We start from the raw sequence: 24,962 nt of genomic DNA on the forward strand, positions 1-24,962 counted from the left end.
CCTCCCTTATCGGTGGCACAGCCAGAGTGGAGCCTGTGGCAGCGGGTGGATGCAGGCTATGCTCGGGCTCCCAGCCCTCTTGCTGTCTCCCCAGGGTCTCCAGAGCCCAGTGGGCAGGGTGGGGAAGCTTGACACTTCCACCAGGAGCCAAGTGCTGCCAGGAGGTGATCCTGCCTGCCCGGCAGCAGTGGGGATGGTGGCATGGGGTTGTGCCTCCCGCTGCTGCCTGGTAGGCAGGAGATGCTTTGCCATAGTGGTGCAGGGTTTGTGGTGGTGGCAGCATCAATCTTCTCCGCCCATTTCTGTCCTGCTCCACTGGGTCCTGCTCACTGGGTTGTGGAAGCCCTGGGTGGGGAGGGCAACAGGGTGGGGAGCCAGAGTTGACAGTGGGCAGCCCGTCCCCATTTTGTGCACAAATCTGGGGGGACATGCCCCCCCCATACACCTCCTCCCAAGAGTCAATGCAGTGGTGGGGAGCCAGCCAGCCCCCCCCTCCCCCCCAATGAGCCATCTGTGACTCCATCCCACTCCCCCCCTTTCTCCTTCCCTGAGGGGGCCTCAATCCCCCCCTTACCAGTGGGAGCCGCTTTCCAGGCTACATGGCACCCCCTGCCTGACTGTCCTCTTCCTACTCCCCCCAGCCCCTTGCAGACTGGAACTTTGCCAGCCTGAAAGGGTAAACCCACCATTTCCTGTGGTTTTTTTTTTTTTTTCGTTTTTTTTAAATGAGAAAATCCAGGTTTTAGTGCCTTTTTTCAGTGGCAAATGGAAAACCCAGATCCCTGTTCATGTTGAATGGGGAAAAAACTCATCTTGGATTTGAGTAAGTACAATAGTTGCCCTTGAAATTAGTTGTTATAGAGACACTAAAATTCATGACACGCAGCTTCCATCCAGTTGGCTGTAAGTGCTCAGCACCTCTATGGTGTCTGCCCATATGAATCTTGTTATAGGAATCGGTCTTTAATTGTTACCCAGGCCCTGAACTCAAATGGTACAACTCCAAAGGCTTCATTTTAAACGTGTTTAAAAATCTTTGCAGGGCGGGGTCCCTAGGAAAAATGACTGGTAACTGCCAGCTCTTGCACAGATTTCTTAGGATGACAGTCTAAATTTAAAAGCTTTATGACAGTAAATTTCTATCAACAGGATGATAATGCAGTCAGTTTTACCAACTGAGCTTAAAGAGTTATTATTCTGCCTCTTATTGTATTTGATAAAATCTTTATCAGATCACAGCTATATTGTGTAGGCTAATTATTTTTAAACTTTTAATGTGTAGTTTTGAAAACCTGGTAACTCTCTTGCCTGCTGGAACAGTAGTAAACATGTCATGAGACTTGGGGCCTAAGCTCCATGGGGTTTTGTTTGTTTGTTTGTTTGTTTGTTTGTTTTAAGGTTACATTGGGTGTGTCTACACAAGACATTTACTGCGGAGTACACTATTTAGCTCTGCAGTAAATGTCTCCTGTCTACACATGTGGCGCTGCTATGCAGGGTAAATACACGTACTACCCTGCTGCATTGTTTTTTCATGTGTAGTAACGCACATGTAGATGCTGACCTGGTTGGCTGGGGCACAATTGTGCCTCAGTGTGGGGGCTTCCTGTTGGCTAGCCCAGCACTGGAGCACCCTTGTGCCCCAGCCAGTCCCCTTACAGCATGTTGAGCCAGGTGAGAGCAGTCCTGGGCTGGCATGCTGACCCCCCAGACCCATTGTTAGTCAAGGCTGCTCCAACCTGGCTCAGCATGCTATGGTCCCTGGTCCGTGTTCAGGTGGTGTGCCTGGGATCAATAAACTCCAGTTCAGTAAGTGCTGGGGTTTATTGCTGAATGCTAATAGCATGTATAGACGCACACAGTTAAATGTAGAGTTCTTAGGTTAGCTCTATAATGCTTTTCATGGAACAGATTTTAGCTATTCTTCATCTTCCCCTTAAGTGTGTTTTTATGGCAACAGACCAGCGCCTTAAAATATAAAATGTGTCTTGAGAATTCCATTTTCATAGGAGCATCATATTGAATATTTTAGTTTTGGAAGAAGTTGATGTTGCCATTTAAAGAATTCTGGATCACTTTCTACACTGTTCTGTCACTATTAACATTTTAACCATTGGTGCTTTTAGCAATAATTTTCTAAAGGATGCTTTTGTTTTGTTTTTACCAAGCCCTACATTTTGTATTTATTAGTACTACAGTCCATGGGCAGTAGTCTTTACCCTTTGTTTTGAGCCCTTCAGCCAATTGTTAATCAGTGGGGGTAAGGGTCATATCCAAAGCAAGTAAAATTAATTTTGAAGTCCAACTTCTTTTGGTTTTGTATCAGAAGTATTCCTCCAATTATTTTGTAACCCAGTTGACAAAGTAGTTAGTTTTTATGTCAAAAGATTTTTATCCTTGTAGATTTTATCTTTGTATATTAATGCTGTTAATTTTTTCAGCTCCCTTGTCTATTTCTCATACCTAAACCTGTATTCCTTTTAGAACATAGGACTGGAAGGTCTTCCTGGGTCACAGAGTCTAGTCCTCTGTGTTTGCAGATAGTTGCCAACTGAAGGAATCCCCCAAGTCAACACTTCAAACCTTCACCTACAATCAGACAAATACCTGAACAATAAATTCCCTATTATATGTCATTGGTGAAAGCAGGGGAGACGAGGGCCCTATCAATCTGCTACTACTGCAGCAATGGGGAAGTAGTTCATTAGTGTATATACTCAGAAGATCCTAGGGTAAATACAGGGAAGGTAAAACCCCACAATAGTCTGTGCCAAGCTGAGTTAAGGGAAAATTTGCATCATGACCTGAGTTTTTGTGATTGGCATGACCTGAGTGGAAAAGTAAGACCCTTTAGCTAAGAACCTCTGGGTTGTCTAAATAATGGCATAAGCATGAGCACATCCCAGTCTAAGACCCCCCAGCTTTAGCTGTGGCCCACCTCCTTAAAGAAAAGGCAGTAGCTTCTGAAAGGTGATATATCTTAACCAGTCTTGACTAGGAATTGTCAAAAGTCCTGAGGTGTGGAATTATGAGGGGCCTCCCACATGTTCAGGAGCTACCTTTTTACCCCCAGTTGGGCCTGGCAGACCCATGGCCCTGCATCACAGACAGAGTGGTGTACCAGAACTCCCTTCCAATCCAGTTCCATCTTAAAGAGATTTAAGTTTCTTTGCTTGGAAGACTATTCCAAGACTAGACTCATGATAGTTAGCAGTCTTTTCTGATTTCCAGTCTGATTTTATCCATAGCCAGTTTGTAGCCTTTTGATTTTGTGCCAGTGCTGTTTTTCAGCCCCTAAAGCTCTTCCTCATCTCTGCTTACCCCACAAATTTACATGTAAAAAGTGATTAAATCCTCTCTCCAGTTTTCCATTTTGCTAAACTAAACAAGCCAAGCTTAAGCTATTTTAGTGAGTCTCCTTTGAACTGTTCCATTGCAGGTTAATCTTTTTTTTGAACTTTGGTGACTAGAGCTGCACAGAGTATCCTAACTAGGGTCTTATCATTGACTTCTGCAATGGTATTAGTACCACCTAGTCTCTATTGCATATACCACACGTAATACACTCTTGCATGAGCTTTTTTTTTTTTTTTCCTCAGCAGTCTTGCACTGGCAGCTCATGATCATCCTGCGATCAATCAATATGCACAGGTCTAAATTTCACCATAGCTCCCTCTCAGTGTTGCCATGCACCGAGTGCAGCCCTGGCTCAACCCCCATCTTCCCCCACGTGCTGGGAAGAGCCAGGGCGGTGGCAGCAGTGCTGGGAGGCCCCCCCCCCGACGAGCTGTGCCTGTGTCCTGCATGGAGGGAGGTGGGTGTTGAGCCGGGACTGTGCTGGGCATATGGCAGTGGTGGTGCTGGGAGGGAGCTACAGTGAAATTTTGGGGTGGCTGCAGCCCCCTCAGAAGGCCCAGCCCCCAGCGAGAAGAGCCCAGCTCCAACCTGTAGCTGCAGCCCATCTGCTTGCCCTGCGCAGATCTGGGGGCACCCCCCCCAAGCCGCAGCCCTGTCCTGTGCCCCATCTGCCTCTGCTCCCTCCTTCCCTCACTGCGGGGGGGGGGGGGGGTGCGATCTGCCCCCTACCCCCATGTTCTTTCTCCCCCTCTTCCCCTTCCACCACAACAGACTTGACTTACCAGCTGGAGAGAGCTCTCCACACTGCTGGGCTCTGCTCCTCGTTGCCTGAGTGCTTTGCTTCAGCTGCGTGCATGCACTAGCATTTATCAGCCAAACTGTTGGCCCCATCGGGACTATTTCCAATACAGCCAATTTTCTTTATATCAGTACCGATCTGATATCGGGCTGATGTGTTGGTGCACCTCTACCTGAAACTCCTCAGTGCATAAATCCTCTGGTTTGAGTGGTTTGGTATCCGTGTCTTAGCTTTGTCAAGTTCCATCATTTTGATCAGAACTTGAAGGTATACAAGAAACCTGAAATCCTACAAAGTGTGATGATGTAGCTCCTACATGTACTGTGGAAGGTTTTGTTTTGGTGAATGTTTCAAACCCTGGCTTATACTGGGTATTGGAAACTGCCTCTTTACTTCTGCTTTCCACTGATTTGTTCAGTTGTGAAGATCATTTCTGTCTAGCTGTCGACCAAAGTTTAAGTTTGAAGTGAACAGATTTTGTTATGGCTACCCTGTTTGCCAGAACATGTAACTGTCTCTTCATTTTTCCCAATTATATTAAAAATATGAGTAACAATGACCAGTTGAAGTATCTCATTTTTCTTTTATCATAAAATTAATATCCTGTCTGATTTATGTCTGGGAGCCTGTGTTCTATGTCTCTGACAAATGATATATGTCAGTGTCCCCTCTCAGTAAGGGGTCAGAGTGAACTCCTGAGCCATATACATTTGTTAACATTAGCCCTGGAAGTGAAGCCCTTTCCTGAATAAAAATAAAGATTTATGAAGTTAACTTTAGTCACTTTCCGCATATAAAAATAAGGATTAAAATATTATTTCTGTAATTCAAACGGAAAAATTAAACATTATCACTTATGTTATAAATATCTTTTTATAGCTTCCCAACTGAATGTTAGATTAATATGCCTTTCTGACTTTTTTCCTTGGGGATTCTGAGGCTTCCAATTAGCCATTAACTAACTGATAAAAGATTGCAATATTTTATAATAATCCTTTGATTTATGACTTACTAATTTGCCTCTTCTTCAGATGAATATATCACCGCCAGCTCTTGCTCGTATTTACGAAGAAGACTTTAAACAAGATATGGCTGCATTAAAGGTGTAAATATTTGATATTTGAGCTTTTAAACTTGAAAGAATGATAAAGTTTGTTTATTTGATAAAGGGGCACCGACAATCTGCTTTTTCCCCCCCTAAATTGGCTAATTTAAAAAATGTTCAATTTATGATAAAGTACGGTTTGTTTGTTTGTTTGTTTGTTTTTAACATTTTCTTTTAAAAAATATTTAAGGTTACATCTGACCCCCTTATGTTCCTTTTGGTAAAGAAGAAACTGACTGTTCAGGTGAAGGGATGAACTATTATTAAGTTCTTAGTGCAGCACAGGGGTGGGCAAAGTCCAGCCCATGAGCCAAATCCAGCTGGCAGTGGACTCCATTTCTCAGCAGTCCCTGCCTGCATGGCCGGGGCTGGTTTCAATGGGGACCTCAGCAGCAGCTGCCTGGTGATAGTGCAAGGCTGGGGTTTCCATGGAGACCGACCCCAGCAGTGCTGGCTGGGTGGGGAGCTGCTCCAGAGCTGCTGGGATTTTACAGTGGTGACAACATGGTCTGGAGCCAGGACAGAGGCATGCAGGCTGCAGCTCTGCCCCAGATCCTTACAGCGGTGACAGCGTGGTCTGGAGCCAGGACAGAGCTGCAACCCACTGCCTGAATGCCTGGAGTATGCAGGCTGCAGATCGCGGCTCTGCCCTGGTTCTGGACCATGCTGTCACTGCTGCAAGTTCCCAGCTGCTCCGGAGCAGCTCCCCATCCTGCCATGAGCCTTGCCAGCTCTGCTGGGGCTGGTTTCCATGGAAACTGCAGCCTTGCGCTATCGCGGTGCAGCTGCTGCTGGGGTCTCCATGGAAACCAGCCCCAGACGTGGGCAGGGGTTGCTGGGAAATAGAATCTGCCTGTCAGCCAGGTCTGCCATTTTGCCCACCCCTGTCTTAGCCTGTGTTTGCACAGGGTCTAACTTTGATTCTGGCAAAAGTGTAACATGATTAATAATGCATAAACAGAGTCTGATTTAAAGCTTGGTGGAGAGATCTGTCTTTCAAGTGCCTTTAAAATACTCTGCATCTGGCTTGCATGTTTTTAAATGTACAAGGCAAATCAATTGAGGAAGAATGGAGAAAAATATCTGGCTTTATTTTTTGATAGCTTTTTTGTAATTGTCAGTTTAGATGCCAACTGGGACTATAATAGTGGCAACATTTTGAGGAAAATGTCATTTGAATTGACAGTGTTCCTACAGAAAGTGCTTCTGTTGTATTAAATGGAAGTAACGTGTCAGTAGAATATGGGATGCATAGGCTAATGAGTTGTTACTGCTTCTTTACTCAAGGTTCTTCCACCTACAATATATATGAGAGTGACTGAAAACATTCCTCAAATAATTTCTTTTATAGAACAAATAATTGCTAATGGACATGCCTATGCAACCTCCAAAGGTAAGGTTTGTAGCAGTACAGTTCAGTATTGATAAGGAGTATTAATAATGCTTGTATCTAGTTATAATATACCTTTCCATTTCAGTTAAGGTACTGGATATTGGTATAAATAGCTTTAATACAGCTCCTACACATCTTAACATTGTGTATTTTTAAATTTTAATGGAAGTAGATTTTTAACATTACAGGCAGTCCTCAGACTTGGGACACAATTTGTTCCTGAAAACGGCGTCTTAAGTCGAAACGTTGTAACTTGGAACCGACTTTCCCATAGGAAACAATGTTATAAATGGGGGATTGGTTCCTGAACCGAGGCCCGATACCCTGTTTTCACCAAAAATAACCCAGAATTTTGTACTCATTCATTTGTAGATGAGTAATATAGCTACCTTAATGTATTTATATTGTACATAGCAAGCTTATTGATTTGGAAGGACTTCTTTGACGTGACTTTGCTGGACTTTTTGAAGGGCTCTTGGCTGGAGTCTTCTCAGGAGTCTTGGCTGCAGGTTTTTCTGGAGTCTTGTCTGCTTTCTTAAAGAGAGAGTCTAAGGAAGTTTGGGCAGATGTTCTCCAGGGAGATGGGTGACATAGTGACTTGTTCGCTGTCATGGCGTCGCATCAGATCAAGCGTTGCAAAGTCTAAACTGACCTCAAAGTTGAAACAGGGTGTCAATTTAGAAACGTTGTAAGTGCGAAACGTCGTAACTTGAAACTTTGTAAGTCGAGGCCTGCCTATATTGTCTAATGCCAGACTCCGTTATATGGTTTCTTTGCAGAAGTCCTAGTTTAGGAAACCATGGAACTGGTTTGCTTCTGTTGTACTAGAGATGTGTGCAAGTCAGGGACCTGGGAGCCTTTGTGGGGAGGTGAGAAGCCTCTATATGCTGCAGAGCAGATGTTTCCAAAACATGGTGTTTTGTGGATTTTTAGAGACCAGGCTTGTGGTTATGGAAAGAACTTGGCTGCACCTTAACTAGACTTGTCAGGCTCCAGTTGAGTCCTGGAGAGTACTGTTGATAACTTGAAAGCAGGAGAGATTTTGGCATGACTTTCAGTTTCCAGGGCACATTTACAGGAGTGTCAGTAAAAATATATATATATAAAATCTTGTGTGCAGGCTGAGCAAATTTAATCTTTACATGCTAAGAGACGATAAATGTGGAAACGCATACTGCCATGTTTGCAGTCACTTTCCAAAACAGAATTGTGTTTTCAGGAAATGATACACAGCAGATGGTTTTCTTAGAGTAAGTGTTTAAGTTTTTTTGCCGCATCAGCAATGTGATTGCCATCTCTTTTGTAATAAAGCTCAGCATTTGTTTTTTAACAGGCAATGTTTATTTTGATGTCAGATCTTGGGGAAACAAGTATGGAAAGCTGACTAGTATTTATCCCAATGCACAAGAAGAAACAGGTATGCTGACATTCTTGACTGGTTTTATAGTAGTACTTCTTGTATCGTCAACATTTCAGGAAACATTTGACTTATCCCTTGCATGAAGTTCTAATAGTAACATCTGAAATGGTAGGTACTGTGCTGTTACTACTGTTTAATAACCATAGAGAATCTTTGCTGTTTTTTTCTTACTGTGTGTTTAAAGATTCCACCTTTTCCCCAATTTTACTCTATTTACGTATAGTTCTCTTACTGGAAAATTGGGATGTTATTCTGTGACTAATGGATAACTTGTTCTTGGGTTCAGTGAGCGATAAATTGTCAGCTCTACTGATTATTTCTTGCAAAGATAGCTTTGCAAAGACAGCCTGGATTATTTCTTGCAAAGAAATCTAAAGCAGGGCTAGCAGTGTGTTTGTTTTCTGTCTTTTTAAAGAGAGGTTAGATTAGCCAAGATGCTGCTAGATTTTCCCCAAATGACTGGGGACACTATATTCCAGAGATTGATTCTGGCTGCTGTGGCATTCTATGGTGGATATTTCTCAAATGAGCTATTCAAACCAATTGTGTGCGTGTCCTTTTTTGGCCTACTCTAGGAACGAGTTGCCCTGTGAGAAATCCCTTGTTTTGGACAAAGCAAAGCAATCTTGATTAGTGATGTGGAGTTTGGATATATCATCTGTCTAGTACTGTAGTGCAGGATCTTTTCCAAACAACTGTCTTAAAAAAAGACTTGCCTATAGAAAGAATTACGGTAGCTCTAGGTTCTTCTTTAGTTCTCTACCATAAAACCAATCTGTGTATTAGTTTCCAGGTGCTCTGGTAGGTTTTGTTTGGGACAGTCTTGGCTTCCTTGCTAAGTACAGCATATAGAAAATCCTTGCTTGCAGCTCCTGACTTTTTCCCTCCCCTTGAAGTTAATATCCTCCCTTCCTTCACAATGACCTTGGGCCTGTCTGCCTGTGATGGGCCCAGATTTAATTGGTCTCTGGTGGTTTCTTATATGTTGAGCTTGTTAAATGTGCAGCAGACCCTAGGACATAAGTGAGTGCCATTTTAAAGGCAGCGTATAGTCTACAGCAAGGTGGACCCGACTCATTCCTCACATGGAAGCATTTGGCATAAGTTTTCAGTGTGGGTAATACTGTTTAAAATTTACCATTCCTTACTTAAAAAAAAAAAAAAAAATCTTGTTGGAGTTGCTGAACAATTGCAAGAGAGCAAGGTACTGGGCAGCTGTGAGGACCTCTTGATTACAGTTCAGGGACAAAATCTATTGCAGCAGTCATACAACATCAGAAGTAATGAGGAAGTACATTTGTCACGCTGCTTCAGACATAAAATATTATCAACATGGCCTGCTATGCTGCAGTCATTTGCTTGACTGACTATAGACATACAGTGGTAAATAAGCAATTATATATTGGTACTTACAAGTTCTAACTTCAGCAAAGAACAATTTATTGTTTTATCAGGTTGAGGCCTCTTATACCAGGGCCTGCTTTTGACTTGCATTAAGCTCTGTTGGCTCGTGTTAACTTTGAGGGGGACCTGCATTTAGTACTCCAGTCTTGTGGAGTTACTGCTGGAACTTCTTTTGAAACTCCTTTTATAGTGGCTGTTACTGGCAGTAGAAATGTGGAAGCATCAGACATCCAGATAGGGCTTGTGATCTTTACAACTTACTTTGCTTTTAATTTGGGGGATCAAAATGAGTTGTTCTTTTCTTTCTATGCAAGTGTTCTCATATCTGAATGAGATGGCATGCCATCAGTAGAACAAAGTACAGTAGTATATGGAGGTATAGCAGTATCAAAAATAGAATTAGCCAGAGGAACAGGTGCTATGTAGGCAACACTTTCTCACTGCTCTTTGATATAAATCAGCTCTTAAAAGTGAGCTTTGGAGGTTTCCTCTCAGTTACTGTGTATATAAAAATCATGATCAGCTTTAAGATTTGCTTTTTGATTGTGGCAAACACTTATCTATTAGTATGGTCAGGTTTTAAAATCTATGATCAATGAGGGTTTGATCCTGTTTCCATTCAAGTCAAAAGGAAAAAAAACAAGCTCCCGTTAATGTCAGTGATGCAGGAGGAATTTCTTGTTACTGTTTAATCCGGGATCCAGAAGGAAGGGCCAGTATTCAAAAAGGGTAAGTGAGGAATGAATAACTAGAGGCTGGTCAACCTGACCTCAATCCCAGGTAGAATAACAGGAAGGACGATATGGGGGGATTCATTTGATAAAAGATGCCAGTCAACATGGCTTTATGGAAAATAGGTCTGTTAAACAAACCTGACTTATTTTTTGATGAGGTTACAAGTTTGGCTGTTTTTGTTGTTGGTTTGTTTGTGTGGTTTTTTTTTTGGTTTTTTTTTTAAGGTGTAATATACTGTAGGCTTTTGTAAGATATTTGATGTCATAGCAATTCAAGTAAACAATTAATGCTACATGGGCTCAAGAAAGGACATGAGAACTGGCTAACTAAAATAGTTGTTAATGGAGAACTGTATTATTAGTGGAGTTCTGCAGGGATTGGTTCAGGCCCGATGCGGTCCTTCATCATAGTTGTTGCAGTTACTACTGTTATTTAGATTTATGTCTTGCCTTTATCCAGAAAGGCTCAATTTAGAAGCAAATATAAAATCATTTGCCGATAACACAAGGCCAATTTTTGTATCGTGGAACTTGGCAGATGGGGCATTCTTGTAGCATAACCTAGATCCCTTGGTAAGCTGGACCCCTTCATACAAAATGTGTATTTAATACAGCCAAATGTAAGGTTGTATATCAGGGAACAAAGAATACAGACAATCCCTACAGAACGGGGACTGCATTGTGCTAAGAAATGCCTCAGGAAGGCGTATAAGGCCATAATGGAGCAACAACTGAACATGAACTCTCAGTACAACATGGTGGCAAAGTGGCTAATAAGCAGGGATCCTGGCTTTCTCTCTCTTTTTTTTGTTTTTTTTTTTAATCTTACATTTTTCCATGATTTAAATGAAACACAGAGGGAGAGATTTGGGGTTACTTTATTTAACCAAAAATTGGGGATTTTTTTTTTTTTTTTTTTTTTTTTTTAAATCGGAGAAAACCAGAATCCCTGCTAATAAGATAACTGCATAAATGGGTGAACACCATGTAGGAGCAGAGATGAGATGTGATTTTTTTTTTTTTCTTCTCATCTTTCATGCAGCATAAGCAAAAGTGATATTAGATTACTTTGTTCAGTTCCAGTGCCTGTTTTCCACCATCTAGCGGATGATGGAAAAACTGGTGATATTTCAGAGAAGAGCCACAGATGAACCCGGTCTGGGCAGAAAGCTTTGCAGTGAAAAGGAAGGAGTGTAGTTTTGCTTCATCAAAAAGGAAGGTTGGGAGGTGGCTTGCTTAGCAGTGTATAATACTTGCACAGAGTAAAGGTACTAGAAGACTGTAGTCTAGCATTGAATGGATTTATAAGCACTAATGGCTGGAAGTTAAAGCCAGGTTAAGTTGAAATTAGGTGAAGGAGCACGCCACAAAGGGAAGCAGTGGATATTCCATCTCCTAAGGTCTTCAGAACAAGAATGCCTGTATGCCTTTCTGGATGAAATCCTTTTGCCAGTCGCAAGGTACTGAGCTTATTTTAGGGAAAGCTGAATGAAGACAGACCAGCTGATTGAACACTACTTTTGTTCCTGCGGTCTATCAAGGGTCCATCTTTTAATGCAAGGTGGAATGTTCAGGGTGCTAGTTTTGTGGGATGTTTTCTGACACATCAGCTCTACTGGGTAGGGGAAAATATAGGAAAGAAGAAAGTGCACGTTAAGTATTCAGATTTATGCTGATATTCCTTAGTATAGTTCTGTAGACATGTATACCTAATTGCTTTATTCAGTTACATTTATCTAGTTACTTTTTTCCAAGCCTTACTCCATTAACAGATCATTTATTATTGGCAGCTGATACTGATAAGCAACATGTCCAAGATTTTGCCCTGTGGAAGGCAGCCAAACCTCAAGAAATTTTTTGGGCTTCTCCCTGGGGAAAAGGAAGACCCGGCTGGCATATTGAATGCTCAACCATATCAAGGTCAGATTTTTTTGATTTTTAATCTAGCACTTTTGTTTTGTTGTCAATGGTAAAATAACCAAGCCACAACAAAAATATTTCACTTGGACAGTGGAAAGTATCAGCCTAAATCAGTGGCACCTAACCTTCTGGCTCTGTGAGTGGGATGAGCGGTGCAGGGTCAGTCTTTAGGCTGGATCCCGTGTCAGGTTGGTCTATGGGTGTGATCCAGCACACTGGTCCAACCTCTTGTGCCTGGATCTGGCCACACAGTGGTGAGCCTGCACACTGAGATCCTGCTGCATGCTGGACTGACCCTGCTTGTCCAGATCCAGCTGCATGCTGGACCAGCCTTTTTAGTCTGGATCTGGGCATGTATTGGCGCAGTCTGGCAGACAAGTCCACATTATCTGGTCTGTGTGGCTCCATATGGGTCTAGAAATTAGGCAGCAGGGGAGCAGCAATTAACATTGTCACTGTTTCAAACCATTGGAGAGCCCCACGGGCCAGTTGACATGACTTTGTAAGCTGCATCTGGCCCAGAGGCCAGGGGTTGAGCACCCCTGGCCTAAATGAATACTTTGTGTGCTATGTAATGTCATGTACAGTACAAATAAGGTGTAGGAAGACAACAAGGTTATCATTACATTCACAACTATTCTTCCAGAGTGGATTGGCCTATCATTCATCCCCTATCCTAGAGGACCAGCGGGCTACTTTTGACCTGGTCCTTCTCCTTTTACTTGTTCAGCTTTGGTTACTCTGTTAGCAGCTAGAGCTCCCAGTGTCACAGACCTGAAAGCACACAATTGTTTCCACCCTGTCAAGATGCAATCCTTATGGATGATCAGTGTAACCGGTGTTTTATACTACGTATTGGCAGTAAGGAAGAAGCTTGGGTGATAAAATTATTTTGAAAATAGGAATTGCAGCAACATTACTTTAAAGGGACTGTCAATCATTCTCTGTGGTTTGAATCCTAATTTCAGATTTTATAGGACTCTCATGCCGGTTCACTTCAGTGGCTCCTCCCACAAATCAAGGAAAGCAGCTTTGTGATTGACCGAGACTGGAAATCCAGTTCCAGCTCTGACACACAGGCTTCGTGTTTGGGCTTGGGAAGTTATTTGGGACCAGATCAGTTTTCTGTTAAAGGCATTGGTAATGTTACCATTTAGTTTTAATGTATCCTTAACCACTGATTCAGTAAGGCATTTAAGCTTAATTTTAAATTTGGTTACAAAATAAAGGCCATCGTTTCTGAGCCTTAGTTTTCTCATCTGCAAAATGGAGGTGACACATACCTAATTTCACAGGGATTTTGTGAAACTTAGTTAATACTTTTTAATAGCTTTTGAAATTCTTTTATAGAAAGTGATGCATGTGTACATAAATAAAATGGAGTGGGACTTGGGCACTTAAAATTGTAGGATCATACCACTGATTAGGGAAAATCCTTTAGTCCAGTGATTCTCAACTAGGGTTGCATAATATCCTTTCAGGGGTGCTGTAGCACCAGCACCACCGTCACAGCCGGGTAAGATTGACATGTGTACCTCTGTTTGCTGGAGGCATACATGGGGCTGGACCAGGATGCAAGTGTGTTAGGAGGTAGCATTCCTGCCTGCATGAAGCTTATTATTGCCTGATTTACAGGAGGCTTTCAGCTCTCCCTAACCCACTTAAACCACTGTGCCCCTATCCAAGCATGCAGAGCTGTACTTCAGAGGACAGGAAGTGGGATTACTTCCCATGCTTGGCAAGATGTATGAGATTTGGGTGTCCAATCTTAATGGCGTTTGTGGTTAAGCATGCTACTGATTATAAATTATTCAGTGCCCTTTAAAATTCATGCACGGTGTTTGACATTCTGACATTCCTATGGCAGTAAATTTCATAGGTACCCTCTCTATGCTGAAGTGGTACCTTGTTCTTAATTGTTTTAAATGAATTTGCCTTACAGTTTGAGTAATTTTTTCTCCATAGAATCCTAGCATTTTGTGCTGTCCAAGGGCTTTCATTAAACAATTCCCACTCCCATCCAGAAAAAGAGACTCAAACTCATCTCTTCTGAAGACACTGAAAAATAAGCAATTCCCAGTTTCTGCATCAGTCTGAGGCAGATTTCTTCTCCCCCACACACACTTTGGAAGTTGTTACCAAATTAGCTAGGTCTGACCCCATTTAACTTAAAATTTCAGCCCAAGCTGTGATGACGGAAGATGTAATTGTTGTGTTAGAATTTTCTCTTGCACGCTGTGCAGGTGCACCTGTGGTTGTTAGTTATTAGTATCTGAATGTGAAAAACATTTTCTAAAGATGATTTAAGAACAGGAAACAACTCTAGTGCTATAAAAGAGTTGTTCAAACCTACTGAAGTACACAGAGCCACACAGCTTAAAGTGCAACCTGTGTAAATTAGACTGAAAAAATGTACTCTAGAGAAGAAAGTCCAGGGCACTTCAGAATGACCCATCTGCCAGTGCAATGCTATTTACCTTCTCCATTGCTGTAAATGCTCCTTTCACTTTGGCTAAATGAAGCCCCTGCAGGGTAAATAGCAACTGACCCACTCAGAGGCAGCACAGGCATGGTAATCTTGGGCCATGAGAAATGGAGAACTCAGTTTTGTAAGTCACCTAAAACATTTTACCTTTTCAGGTGGCTGCTAGGCATCAGTTTTTAGTAGTAGTAACGACAACTCGCCCTTCCAGCTTCCCTTTTTTGCCAAAGAGCTCAAAGTGCTTAGCACTGTTTAATGAGCCTTATAATAGCTTTGTAAGCTGAGGGGCGTCAGCAAGAATGTGGACCTCCAACAGAGAATCGGAATATTAAGTCCAAGAGGGATTCCATTTCTCCTTTTTTCTTGGCTCTTCCCCCATTCTGCTGGTAAATCCTTAAGTTGATAACCCTGCTTCCTGCATGGTGAGGTGTTGTGGGGTAGGTTGCCAACTCTGTATACATCTGTGGCTCCCGTAACCAGCTATGCTAGATGCTGTTTTAGGAGTGGGCAGTCAGAAGTAGATGTGCAAAAGCATTTGAAGGAGCCATCGTATAGTCACAGGTTTCTCTGTCCATTGCTATTTCTGGTCCCTTCACTTTCTTTCTCAGTCTAGGCAGAGGCACTTAGAGCTACAGTTTTACTCCTTTCAGGTGCACAAAAGTGTTCCCAGCCATCTCCCCAGACTTAAGACCCCCTGAGTACTCTGGCAAATAGAGTTGCAGGGGGTTGATTTAAGGATTGTCCGTGTTTTCCTGGTGAGTGAACTAAAGTTTATTGTATTGCCCAAGGTGATGCAACAAACACAGGTTGGAGCTGAGGACAGAACCCATGAGTTCTGACCCTTGATTCTCTGCTGTAACCAGGAGGTACATAAGGCATAACTTTTCCTTTTAATTTTGGCCATGAACTGTCTGTAACTTCATTGGAACGTTACTCCTTTAATCTCTGGTGAAGTGAAATTAGAGAAACAACCCTTTTTCTGCTTATTATGATAAGCATTTTCTACCATGGATTTATTTTTCAAATTCTTATAAAAATTCTCATAAATAATCGGCAGTTATATACATGGGCAGAAACACATGGGTCCATATCCTGTTTTACTCATTAGGCATTAAGTACAAATGTACATGAGCCCTTGGAAAAACCTTTCACGTGAAAAGCAGTGGGCCTTTTTCCTTTTCACTGTGAGTTTTGACTTCATCTTAAGGCTAAGATGATGTTATGCTTCAAAAGTAGCTTCATTAGTAGTTTTTCAGAGTGTTGGGCAGGATGACATAAGATTGCAGTTATTTCTGAGAGTCTACTTAGGTGCCTAATATGTTGAATAGAATCTGCCCATCCTGTTTGGAATCTTGTTAATTATTTTCTGCTTTGAGTCACAGTGACTGCTATCAATTTGGCAACTGGAACAAAGAAAGGAGATGCCCCGGTTGGTTCTGAGTAAAAATTAAAGGTGCTTGACCTAATAAAAACATGATGGTTTCCCAGCATAAAATTTCATAGATTTCATAGACATTAGGGCTGGAAGGGACCTCGGAAGATCATCGAGTCCAGCCCCCCGCCCAAAGGGCAGGAAGTCAGCTGGGGTCATAGGATCCCAGCAAGATAAGCATCCAGTTTCATCTTGAAGGTGTTCAATGAAGGCGCTTGAACAACCTCCGGTGGCAGGCTGTTCCAGACCTTGGGGGCTCGGACAGTAAAGAAATTCTTCCTTATGTCCAGCCTGAAACGAGCTTGTAGTAGTTTGTGACCATTCGACCTCGTCATCCCTTGGGGCGCTCTGGTGAACAAACAGTCCCCCAGATACTGGTGGTCACCCCTGATAAACTTGTAGGTGGCCATCAGAATACCCCTGAGCCTGCGCTTTTCCAGGCTAAAGAGCCCCATGGCTCTCAGCCTGTCATCGTAGGGTCTGCTTCCCTGACCTCTGATCATGCGCGTGGCTCTTCTCTGGACTCTCAAGCTTCTCCACATCCTTTTTTGAATTGTGGAGCCCAAAACTGGATGCAGTACTCCAGCTGCGGCCTCACTAAGGCCGAGTACAGGGGGAGAATGACGTCCCGGGATTTGCTTGAGAAGCATCTATGGATGCAAGCCAGTGTTTTGGTCGCTTTACTAGCCGCAGCATAGCACTGCAGGCTCATGTTCATCTTGTGGTCAATGATGACCCCCAAGTCTCTTTCTTCCATAGTGCTAGCCAACATAGCACTGCCGAGCCTATAAGGATGCTGCAGGTTTTTTTTCCCAAGGTGGAGAACCTTGCATTTATCGGCGTTGAACACCATCAGATTCTCGTCCGCCCACTTGCTGAGCCTGTCCAGGTCAGCCTGGATCATCCGCCTGTCTTCTGGTGTGGATGCTTTGCCCCAAAGTTTGGTGTCATCTGCGAACTTGGCCAGTCCGCTTCTGACTCCAGTGTCCACATCATTAATGAAGATGTTGAACAGTATGGGTCCAAGGACAGAGCCCTGGGGGACCCCAGTGGTCACCGGACACCACGATGAGTGACTTCCATCAATTACTACCCTCTGGGTCCGACCCCGGAGCCAATTTTCCAGCCAGTGGATCGTGGAGGACCCAAGGCGACAATTGGCCAGTTTCTCCAAGAGGCGATCATGGGACACCAGATCGAGGGCTTTTTTGAAGTCAAGATATATGACATCAATCTCATCTCCCTTGTCCAGGTGATAGGTCACCTGGTCGTAGAAGGAAATGAGATTGGTCAAGCAAGACCTACCCGCAACAAACCCATGCTGGCTATCCCTTAAGATGTTGGCGTCGGCCAGTCCATTAAGGATGGCCTCTTTAATAAACTTTTCTAAGATCTTCCCCGGGATAGAAGTCAGGCTGATGGGCCTATAGTTAGCCGGATCCACTTTCCTCCCTTTCTTGAAGATAGGCACCACATTGGCCTTCTTCCAGTCTTCGGGCACTACACCAGAGCGCCAAGAGTTTTCAAAGATCCGCGCTAGAGGCTGGGCTATGATGCTCGCCAGCTCCTTGAGTACCCTGGGGTGAAGATTGTCAGGGCCGGCTGACTTGAAGGTATCCAGCTTGTCAAGATGTTCCTTCACGAAGTCAGCATTAATGGAGGGCAGGGGATCACCCTCACCCAGACTTCCCGGCCCTGTAGCGGGCACGGGCGTCCCATGGGACTGATGAAAGACTGACGCAAAGTACCTATTTAATAGGTTGGCTTTTTCCTGGGCGTCAGTTGTCAGTTGCCCCATCTGGTTCAGCAGGGGTCCAGCGTTGCCCCTACTTTTCCTCTGGCTCCCCACGTATCTGAAAAAGGACTTTTTATTGTCCTTGATGCTCAGAGCTAGCTGGAGTTCCATTGCAGCCTTGGCTTTCCTGGTCAGCTCCCTACAGGACCGGACCAGTGCAGAATAATCCTCCTTGGAGGTGACTCCCATCCTTTGTAGGCCTTTCTTTTTAGCCTCAGGAGGTCTGCTAGGTCCCTGGAGAGCCAGGGGGGCTGCTGTGCCCTCTTGCTGCCTTTCCTCCGAGATGGAATAGACTTAGTTTGTGCATTGAGGATCGCTCCCTTGAGGAGCAACCACTCTTCTTGAACTCCCCTGTCCCTGTGGTCACAGTCCCCTAGGGCCTCACTGACAAGCCTCCTGAGCTTGTCAAAGTCAGCTTTCCTGAAGTCAAGGACTTGCATGTTGCTGACTGACTTGCCAGCTTTTCGGCGGATGGTGAAGGTGATCAGCTCGTGGTCACTGTCACCCAGCTTCCCATCGATCACTAGGTCGCCGACTAGGTCATCCCCAGTAGCCAGTACCAGGTCGAGCAGCGCTTTGCCTCTCATTGGCCCATAGACTTCTTGAGTCAGGTAGAGGTCATCCACGCACGAGAGGAAGCTCTGCAACCGCTCAGATTTTGCTGAGCGATCCTCCCACGAGATGTCTGGGTAATTGAAGTCACCCATGACAACCATGGTCCTGGAGCAAGCTGCCTCAGCCAGTTCCTGGGCAAACTCCTGGTCTAGCTCAGGACTTTGGGTGGGAGGTCTGTAATAGACTCCCACCATTGTGTCCCCTGTGCCGTGTTCCCCACGGATTTTAACCCAGAGGGTCTCCAGCCGTCCACGCTGGTCGCCAATATCGGCTTGCAGGGACGCATAGCTTTCCTTAACATAGAGAGCTACACCCCCGCCCCTTTTCTCTACACGATCCCTCCTGTACAGGGTATAGCCATCTATCCCCGTGGTCCAGTCATGGGTGGAGTCCCACCAGGTCTCCGTTATCCCTATGACATCGTAATTGTTTGCACTGAGCAGGAGAATGAGTTCCTTCTGCTTTGTTCCCCAGGCTCCTGGCATTAGTGTACAGGCAGGCAAGTGCCCCGTGGGGGGCTCCTTCCTTGCCCACAGGTTTTACCAGGGCTGGGGCTGGGGTGGGCTCCCTTGAGTGCCGTGATCCACTGGCTTTGCAAGGATTGCTCAGCGGGCCAGCAGTGGCAGTAGTCCCCCCGTCCCCCAACGGGCTTAGTTTAAAGCCTGGTGGAGCAGGTCAGCCAGTCTGGCTGAGAAGAGCCTCCTCCCTAGGGGAGAGAGGTGGAGACCATCTCTTCCCAGCAGCTCGCTGCCTCTCTCGCCAAAGAGCGGGCTGTGGTCATGAAAGCCAAAGCCTTCCTGACGACACCAGCGCCGCAGTCTTTGGTTGACCACATAGATCCTCCTGTCCCTTCTCAGCCCATAGCCTGAGACTGGGAGGATCGACGAGAACACCACCTGTGCCCCCAGACCCTTAAGCCCCGCTCCCAAATCCCTGTAGCGCCTCATGACCTGGCTGGGAGTGCTCCGAGCAGTGTCATTGGTGCCCACATGAATAAGGAGCATGGGATAGTGGTCTGTGGGTTTGAGGAGCTTTGGGATCCTCTCCGCAATGTCCTGGATGCGGGCCCCTGGGAAGCAGCAGACTTGCCGGGCTAAGGGGTCGGGGTGGCAGATTGGCCCCTCCGTCCCCCTCAGGAGGGAGTCTCCCACAACAAACACCTTACGTTTTGTCTTGGGGAGAGCAGGGGCGGGAGCTGCAGTTAGCCCCATGTTGCCTGTGGGGGCCGGCAACTCAGCAGGCTCTGCTGGGGCAGCAAGAGGTGCATACCTGTTGCTCAGTTCTGGTGGGGGAGGGGCCTTGGTGCGGTGGGCCTTAGGGCCCTTGACCACCTTGGTCCATGCCCCTGGCTGGACACAGCAGGAGGTCCCAGAGTCCTCCTCTGGCCTGGAGGGAGACTGTGATCTAGAAGAGTCTGGCAGTAGGAGTCTATCTCCTGCTCGCAGTCCCTGATGGCACGCAAAATTAAACTGGACAAGCTAATTGCTAAGGCCTTAGCATTTGGATGAGCTTATAATTCTGGTTCTGATGTTATGATGACCTGGATGTAAAATACTTCATCTTACTGGTTCCCTTTATTTCTTTTACTATGGCTTTTGTAGTGGTCTGTTTTATTGATCAATAAAATATTGTTACAGTACAGTGTTTGGAAACCAACTGGACATCCATACTGGTGGCATAGATCTTGTTTTTCCTCATCACGAAAATGAAATTGCACAATGTGGGGCTTATCATCAATGTGAGCAATGGTGCAGTTATTTTTTACACTCTGGTAAGTAAAAAACGAAGATGTTTTAAATTTTTTGTACTTGGCTTTCTTCTTTTAATGGCATAGTACTTGTATTCTTCAAAATTTGGGGGAAAAAGTGTTTCAGGACAGAGATACTGCTATTGAGGCCAAGTTTTCCCCCTTCCCTTTTCCCCCTTCCTTTTTTTCTTTAAATACATGAAGAAAATAATTAGAAATGAATTTTACCAGAGCTAATACAAATAGAAGCCTTTATTAGTACAGGAACGGTAGGGGTTTTTTTTATTGTACCTGGATTTGGGGAAGTTGCCAAGTCATGACATTTTGTACATGTATGGACGGGAAGGTCACTAACTGCCTTTTGAAGATATTGTCTCCTAGAATTCTTGCTCACTTTTTATCTACCTTCTCTCAGAATTTGGGATGCTGCTGTAGGGGCTATGTTGTCTTTCTGGATATTTGTCTTTCTCCATAAAGATTGAAACAATTTATTCATGTTTGCTCTTTTGGATGTAGTCCTAAAAATAGAACTTTGATTCCAAGGTGGTACAATCTGAGGTAAGGTGAGAGGATAGGTGGATGCTTTTTTAATAATAATTTTTAGAAGCTGGAATAGTTGCAGATCATTCTTGGATTCCTTTGTTCCAGTCAAGTGTTGTTGGCCTGGAAGGAAAGTTTTCATTAGAAATCTGTAATAAACAACCATATTTATAAATATAGTGGAATCATTTGAACGATGATAAGAAGAGACATCCATACTACAGGAAAATGTGACCTGCAGGTAATGCTGAGGTGTGTGGAAGCTGGTGAACAAACAAAACTCCCAAAGCTGTGTTTCAACAGAGAGAAACATCTGTGTTGGAGAAAAACACTGGCAGTGCTGAATATAATTATTTTGTAGTTGACATACATGAAACTTGTCTACATTCTTCTGGGAGACTTAATGTACCAATAGCTTTATGTCATGTGATGAGAAGAAACAAAATGTGTTAGTTTCAGATGTGCTCTGGAATTGTCATCTTTTTGCATTCTGGTTTGTTCTTGGCCATGAAATTCCAGAATCCTGGCAAAGAGAGGGGCCTTCAGGTGTGTACTACCATTCCCTGCTTGGGTTTTTTCAGGCATGACTTCCCTGTAAACTGCCACCTTCTGGCTGTAGTACTGTCCAGTCTACATGGAGCATCTTTCTTGAAAGCCATAGAAGCAGATCCTTAGCTGGTGTAAATGCTCATAAATCCAGAGAAATCTTTTTCTAGCTTGTTCAGCAGCCACTTAAGGATTATGTACAAGAAGCAGGCTAGCTAGAAACAACTCATATTTGCCTTTGATCACAGAGTTGATAGCCCAGTCTGTCTTCCTCTCTGGATGTTTCACATACCCCTTCCTTTCTCCCTAATTATAGAGAAACCTGACTTGCTGCATCAGCTGATACATCATGCTATTTTATAATGAATAATTTTCAAACATTATTTAAACCTGGCTCAAGTGACCTTGATGTTACGCTCTCTCCAATCATTGTGAACAAGACCAAGCTGTATTTTAAATCAAATTTAGAAACAGTGACCTAGTCTTTGAGGAGGCACAATTTGGTGCTGTCAGCATTTGCCAGAGGGAGGAAATAATTAAAGAAAAAGGTTAGTTTTAAATTTGCTTCTGAGTGTCCTTTGCAACTTGGTTAGGGAAGAAATTTGTCAGAGCTGCAGTATACACAGGCTTGTAGTATAAAGAACCTGTCTTTTGTTTCTTTACAGAACTGAGAAGAGGACTTGACTTTATGAATCTATTAAGATAATTTTCTTTTCTGGCCAGCTGCCTTATTGGTTATGCCTAAATAAATCATCTGAAAGGGCCAGACCTTAGTTCACACAGCCTTATCCTTTGCTGTGTTGAGTAAGAATCCTCCTATGCAGATTTTAATGATAGTGGCGCTCCTCTGGAGGCGGTCATGGAGTTCAAAGCAGAGTTATTCAGTAGTAAGGAAAGTTTGCAGTCATCTATATCTGTAATATACTATAGTTCCTATAGCTGTACTTCATGCCTGATCCTGAGAGGAACTGAGTGTCTGCAACTTGAGTGGAAGTTGAGGGAATTTTGTAACTTTAAGAGTTAATCCCTTTAGTCTGAAAAGCCAATTAAGGCTTTTAAACCATGGTGCTGAATACTATCACTGGCTGCACTGTTAGCAGTTATTTTTTGCTCTCCTTCTTTCTTAAGAGGAGGCTTTGTTCTGTCTCTTACTCTTTATATTTTGCCATCATTTTTCCATCTGTTAATAGAATATTTACTCTTCCATCCTTTTATCAATCCCTAAATGTGGTGGTGGTTTTTTTTTTTTTTTTCTTTCCCCATTTTTTGAAACTCACTCATTTTGTGCATGCTGTTCTGAGGCAAACTTGAAGGAAATGTTTTTGGATCATTTGTGTACAAGTTACGTTTGTATTCCTTTTTTTACATTTTTGTCCATTCATTAATGCTCTGGGTATGTAAAAATGTAGGGCTTGTGCTTGGAGTAAAAGTACATTTAAAAAGACTGAGTCTTGCCTTGGTTGGCAGAAGTCCAGCTACATTAGTCCTGCATCTAGCAACTGTAGCATCTCAGAGCAGAATTTTTCTTTTTGCTTTCTACCTATTCAGAAGCAGATTAAATTAACGTTATTGTTTTTGTTTCAGGGCACTTGCACATTAAAGGAAATCGAGAAAAAATGTCAAAATCATTAAAAAACTACATTACAATTAAGGTAATATACTGTTGTAAACTACAGAAATGTGTAGTTTTTTTTATATACCAATATTCGTTTTGGGTACCTATAGATGAGGAAGGAGGCTGCTCCGATGCAATGTAATTTAATCGAGTCTGCTGGAGTGTGGTAATTACCGCGGTCCAGCATCCTCCCGCTTCTTGCATCAGTGTCCCTGTGCTTCAAAATGGCAGTGGGGGTGCTCTATCTAAAGCTCATTTGATGCTGATCTTTGAGACACTGTGGGCACTTTAGTGGCTCCAAGAGCCTCTATGATTAAAGTTCCCCCCCTTCCTTCTACTCCCAGAGCATGTGTATAAACACCAGTGTAAGCCAGTGTAAAGGCTGGACAGGAAAGAATTCTCCAGATTTGGAGCTCATGGCTGTGATGGCATATTTGGGTAAATTAATCTTCAGTTATTGTCAGTAAAGATACTCTGATTAAACCTTGTTTTATAATTCTTTGAAGCCAAGACCTGTGGACCATGATAAAAAGCTGTAATTGAGTTTTCTTTGTATAATTAATTTTTATACTCCTGTCATAATACATCTCAGATAAGAGCAATGTATTTGGGAAGATGATGCTCAGATGATATAATTTAATTGATACAGTTATTAATTAAACTGCCCAGCAGATGAACAAATGTATACCATTCGTAGTTGTATACAGTTGTAGAACAACCTTGTTTTGAGACTTTATTTTGTATCTCCTTTAATATGAAGCAGACCTCCGCACTCGTGACCTTTTTACATGGAGTTTTCATAAATCTTATAATGCTGCTGCACTGATGGCTCTTGAAGCCTGCATTTCCTTTATTGCCATTGTCTTAGTAATGCACGTAGATCTTTACCTTGCATCTACTATCAACAAGTGGTAAGAGTATGTCTGTTTCAGCAGGTTCTTTATCTTTTTAAATGACATGCTGTATTAGTGTCCCATGCTCTTGCCAGAAGCAGCTTTCCTTTGTTGAAGCAGTTGTTTCTGGTGGATTTTATCAGGAGGTTTATTAACAGGTTCAGACAAAGTTCTTGAAATGGTGTAGAGCACAGCTTGTCCTCTGCTTCATTCACAGCATAAAAGTGTTCAACAACAGCTTGGCTGCACTTCTTTATTGCTACTTGGTGTCAGCAGTGAATAATCTTACTCATGTAGGCATGTCATAAGAGGCTGAATCAGTGTACTGATTTCCTTCTCTGGCTTCCCTGGAAGACCATTTAAAATCCTTGGAAAATCAAAGTGCAGTGTGAGCTACTGTTATGCATAAAATTTCTCCTCATGTTGTCTGTTTAAAGTGAGGCTGTAGGAAAATTTTCCATTGCTGACAGTTCTCTCAGTATTTTTCCAAGTATGAACAGATGATGGAAAGGTGAAATAATGAGGGGTAATACAACAAGCACTACTTTTAAAATAAAAATTCTTTTAAATTTTTAATGGGATATTTTACACCAGGAAATATCCCTTGGAAGATGAAAAGGAACTTCCCATTAGCAAGTTACGTTATATGCAATGTGAGTTAAATACATTTAGTAATAAAAAGCTGCAAATCTAGTGTTCCTTCCTTTAATATTCTACAGGTAATTTTTCTCTCTGTCTTATTAACCCCATTAAGTAATTTTCAGTACAGTGAACCACATTTCCTCACATTTAGGCTTTCTACACCTTGAATTTAAAACTCATGTGGAACTTTACTTGTGTGCATCCTGAAGAATTCAAGGCAAGGGTGATGCCTTCTGCCTTTCCTTTGTCCTCCTTGGCAGTAATGCAAGACAGCGATCCATCAGTTGTGGCATTTGGCATATCTATGACATTCTTATTTAATGTTACTACAAGGGAAGTATAATTTAGTTTCAATTTTAAGTAAACATATTGAAGAGAGAATATTTTTAGACTTTCAAACTGCAGAAGTGAATAAGGGAAAAATGGGTTGTTTTAACCCAACAGGCTAAGCAATTTACATGTAACGTAACACAATATAAAGGATCACAGTGAAGGACCTGCTTATAATAGGTATAATATAATG

General features: G+C 43.2%; 1 protein-coding gene across 7 annotated transcripts in view; it reads left to right on the plus strand.

The window, feature by feature from the left end:
* Positions 1-24,962, plus strand: part of CARS2 (cysteinyl-tRNA synthetase 2, mitochondrial) — a 49,090-nt gene that overhangs the window by 2,781 nt on the left and 21,347 nt on the right. For 4 of the 7 annotated variants that reach the window (XR_009459203.1, XR_009459202.1, XM_059721081.1 and 1 more), the window contains exons 3-9: positions 5,188-5,259; positions 6,549-6,654; positions 7,988-8,071; positions 12,003-12,132; positions 20,094-20,227; positions 22,874-22,941; positions 24,591-24,656. Coding sequence is in view for 5 of the 7 variants with exons in the window: in XM_059721081.1 (XP_059577064.1) it covers positions 5,188-5,259; positions 6,549-6,654; positions 7,988-8,071; positions 12,003-12,132; positions 20,094-20,227; positions 22,874-22,941; positions 24,591-24,656 (660 nt within the window). In the remaining 2 variants the exon portion in view is untranslated. The remainder of the gene's footprint in view (positions 1-5,187; positions 5,260-6,548; positions 6,655-7,987; positions 8,072-12,002; positions 12,133-20,093; positions 20,228-22,873; positions 22,942-24,590; positions 24,657-24,962) is intronic. The other 3 variants (XM_059721082.1, XM_059721083.1, XM_059721084.1) reach the window with 3 other exon arrangements.

The sequence above is a fragment of the Alligator mississippiensis genome, chromosome 1 (genome assembly GCF_030867095.1).
Source record: "Alligator mississippiensis isolate rAllMis1 chromosome 1, rAllMis1, whole genome shotgun sequence".
NCBI lineage: Eukaryota > Metazoa > Chordata > Crocodylia > Alligatoridae > Alligator > Alligator mississippiensis.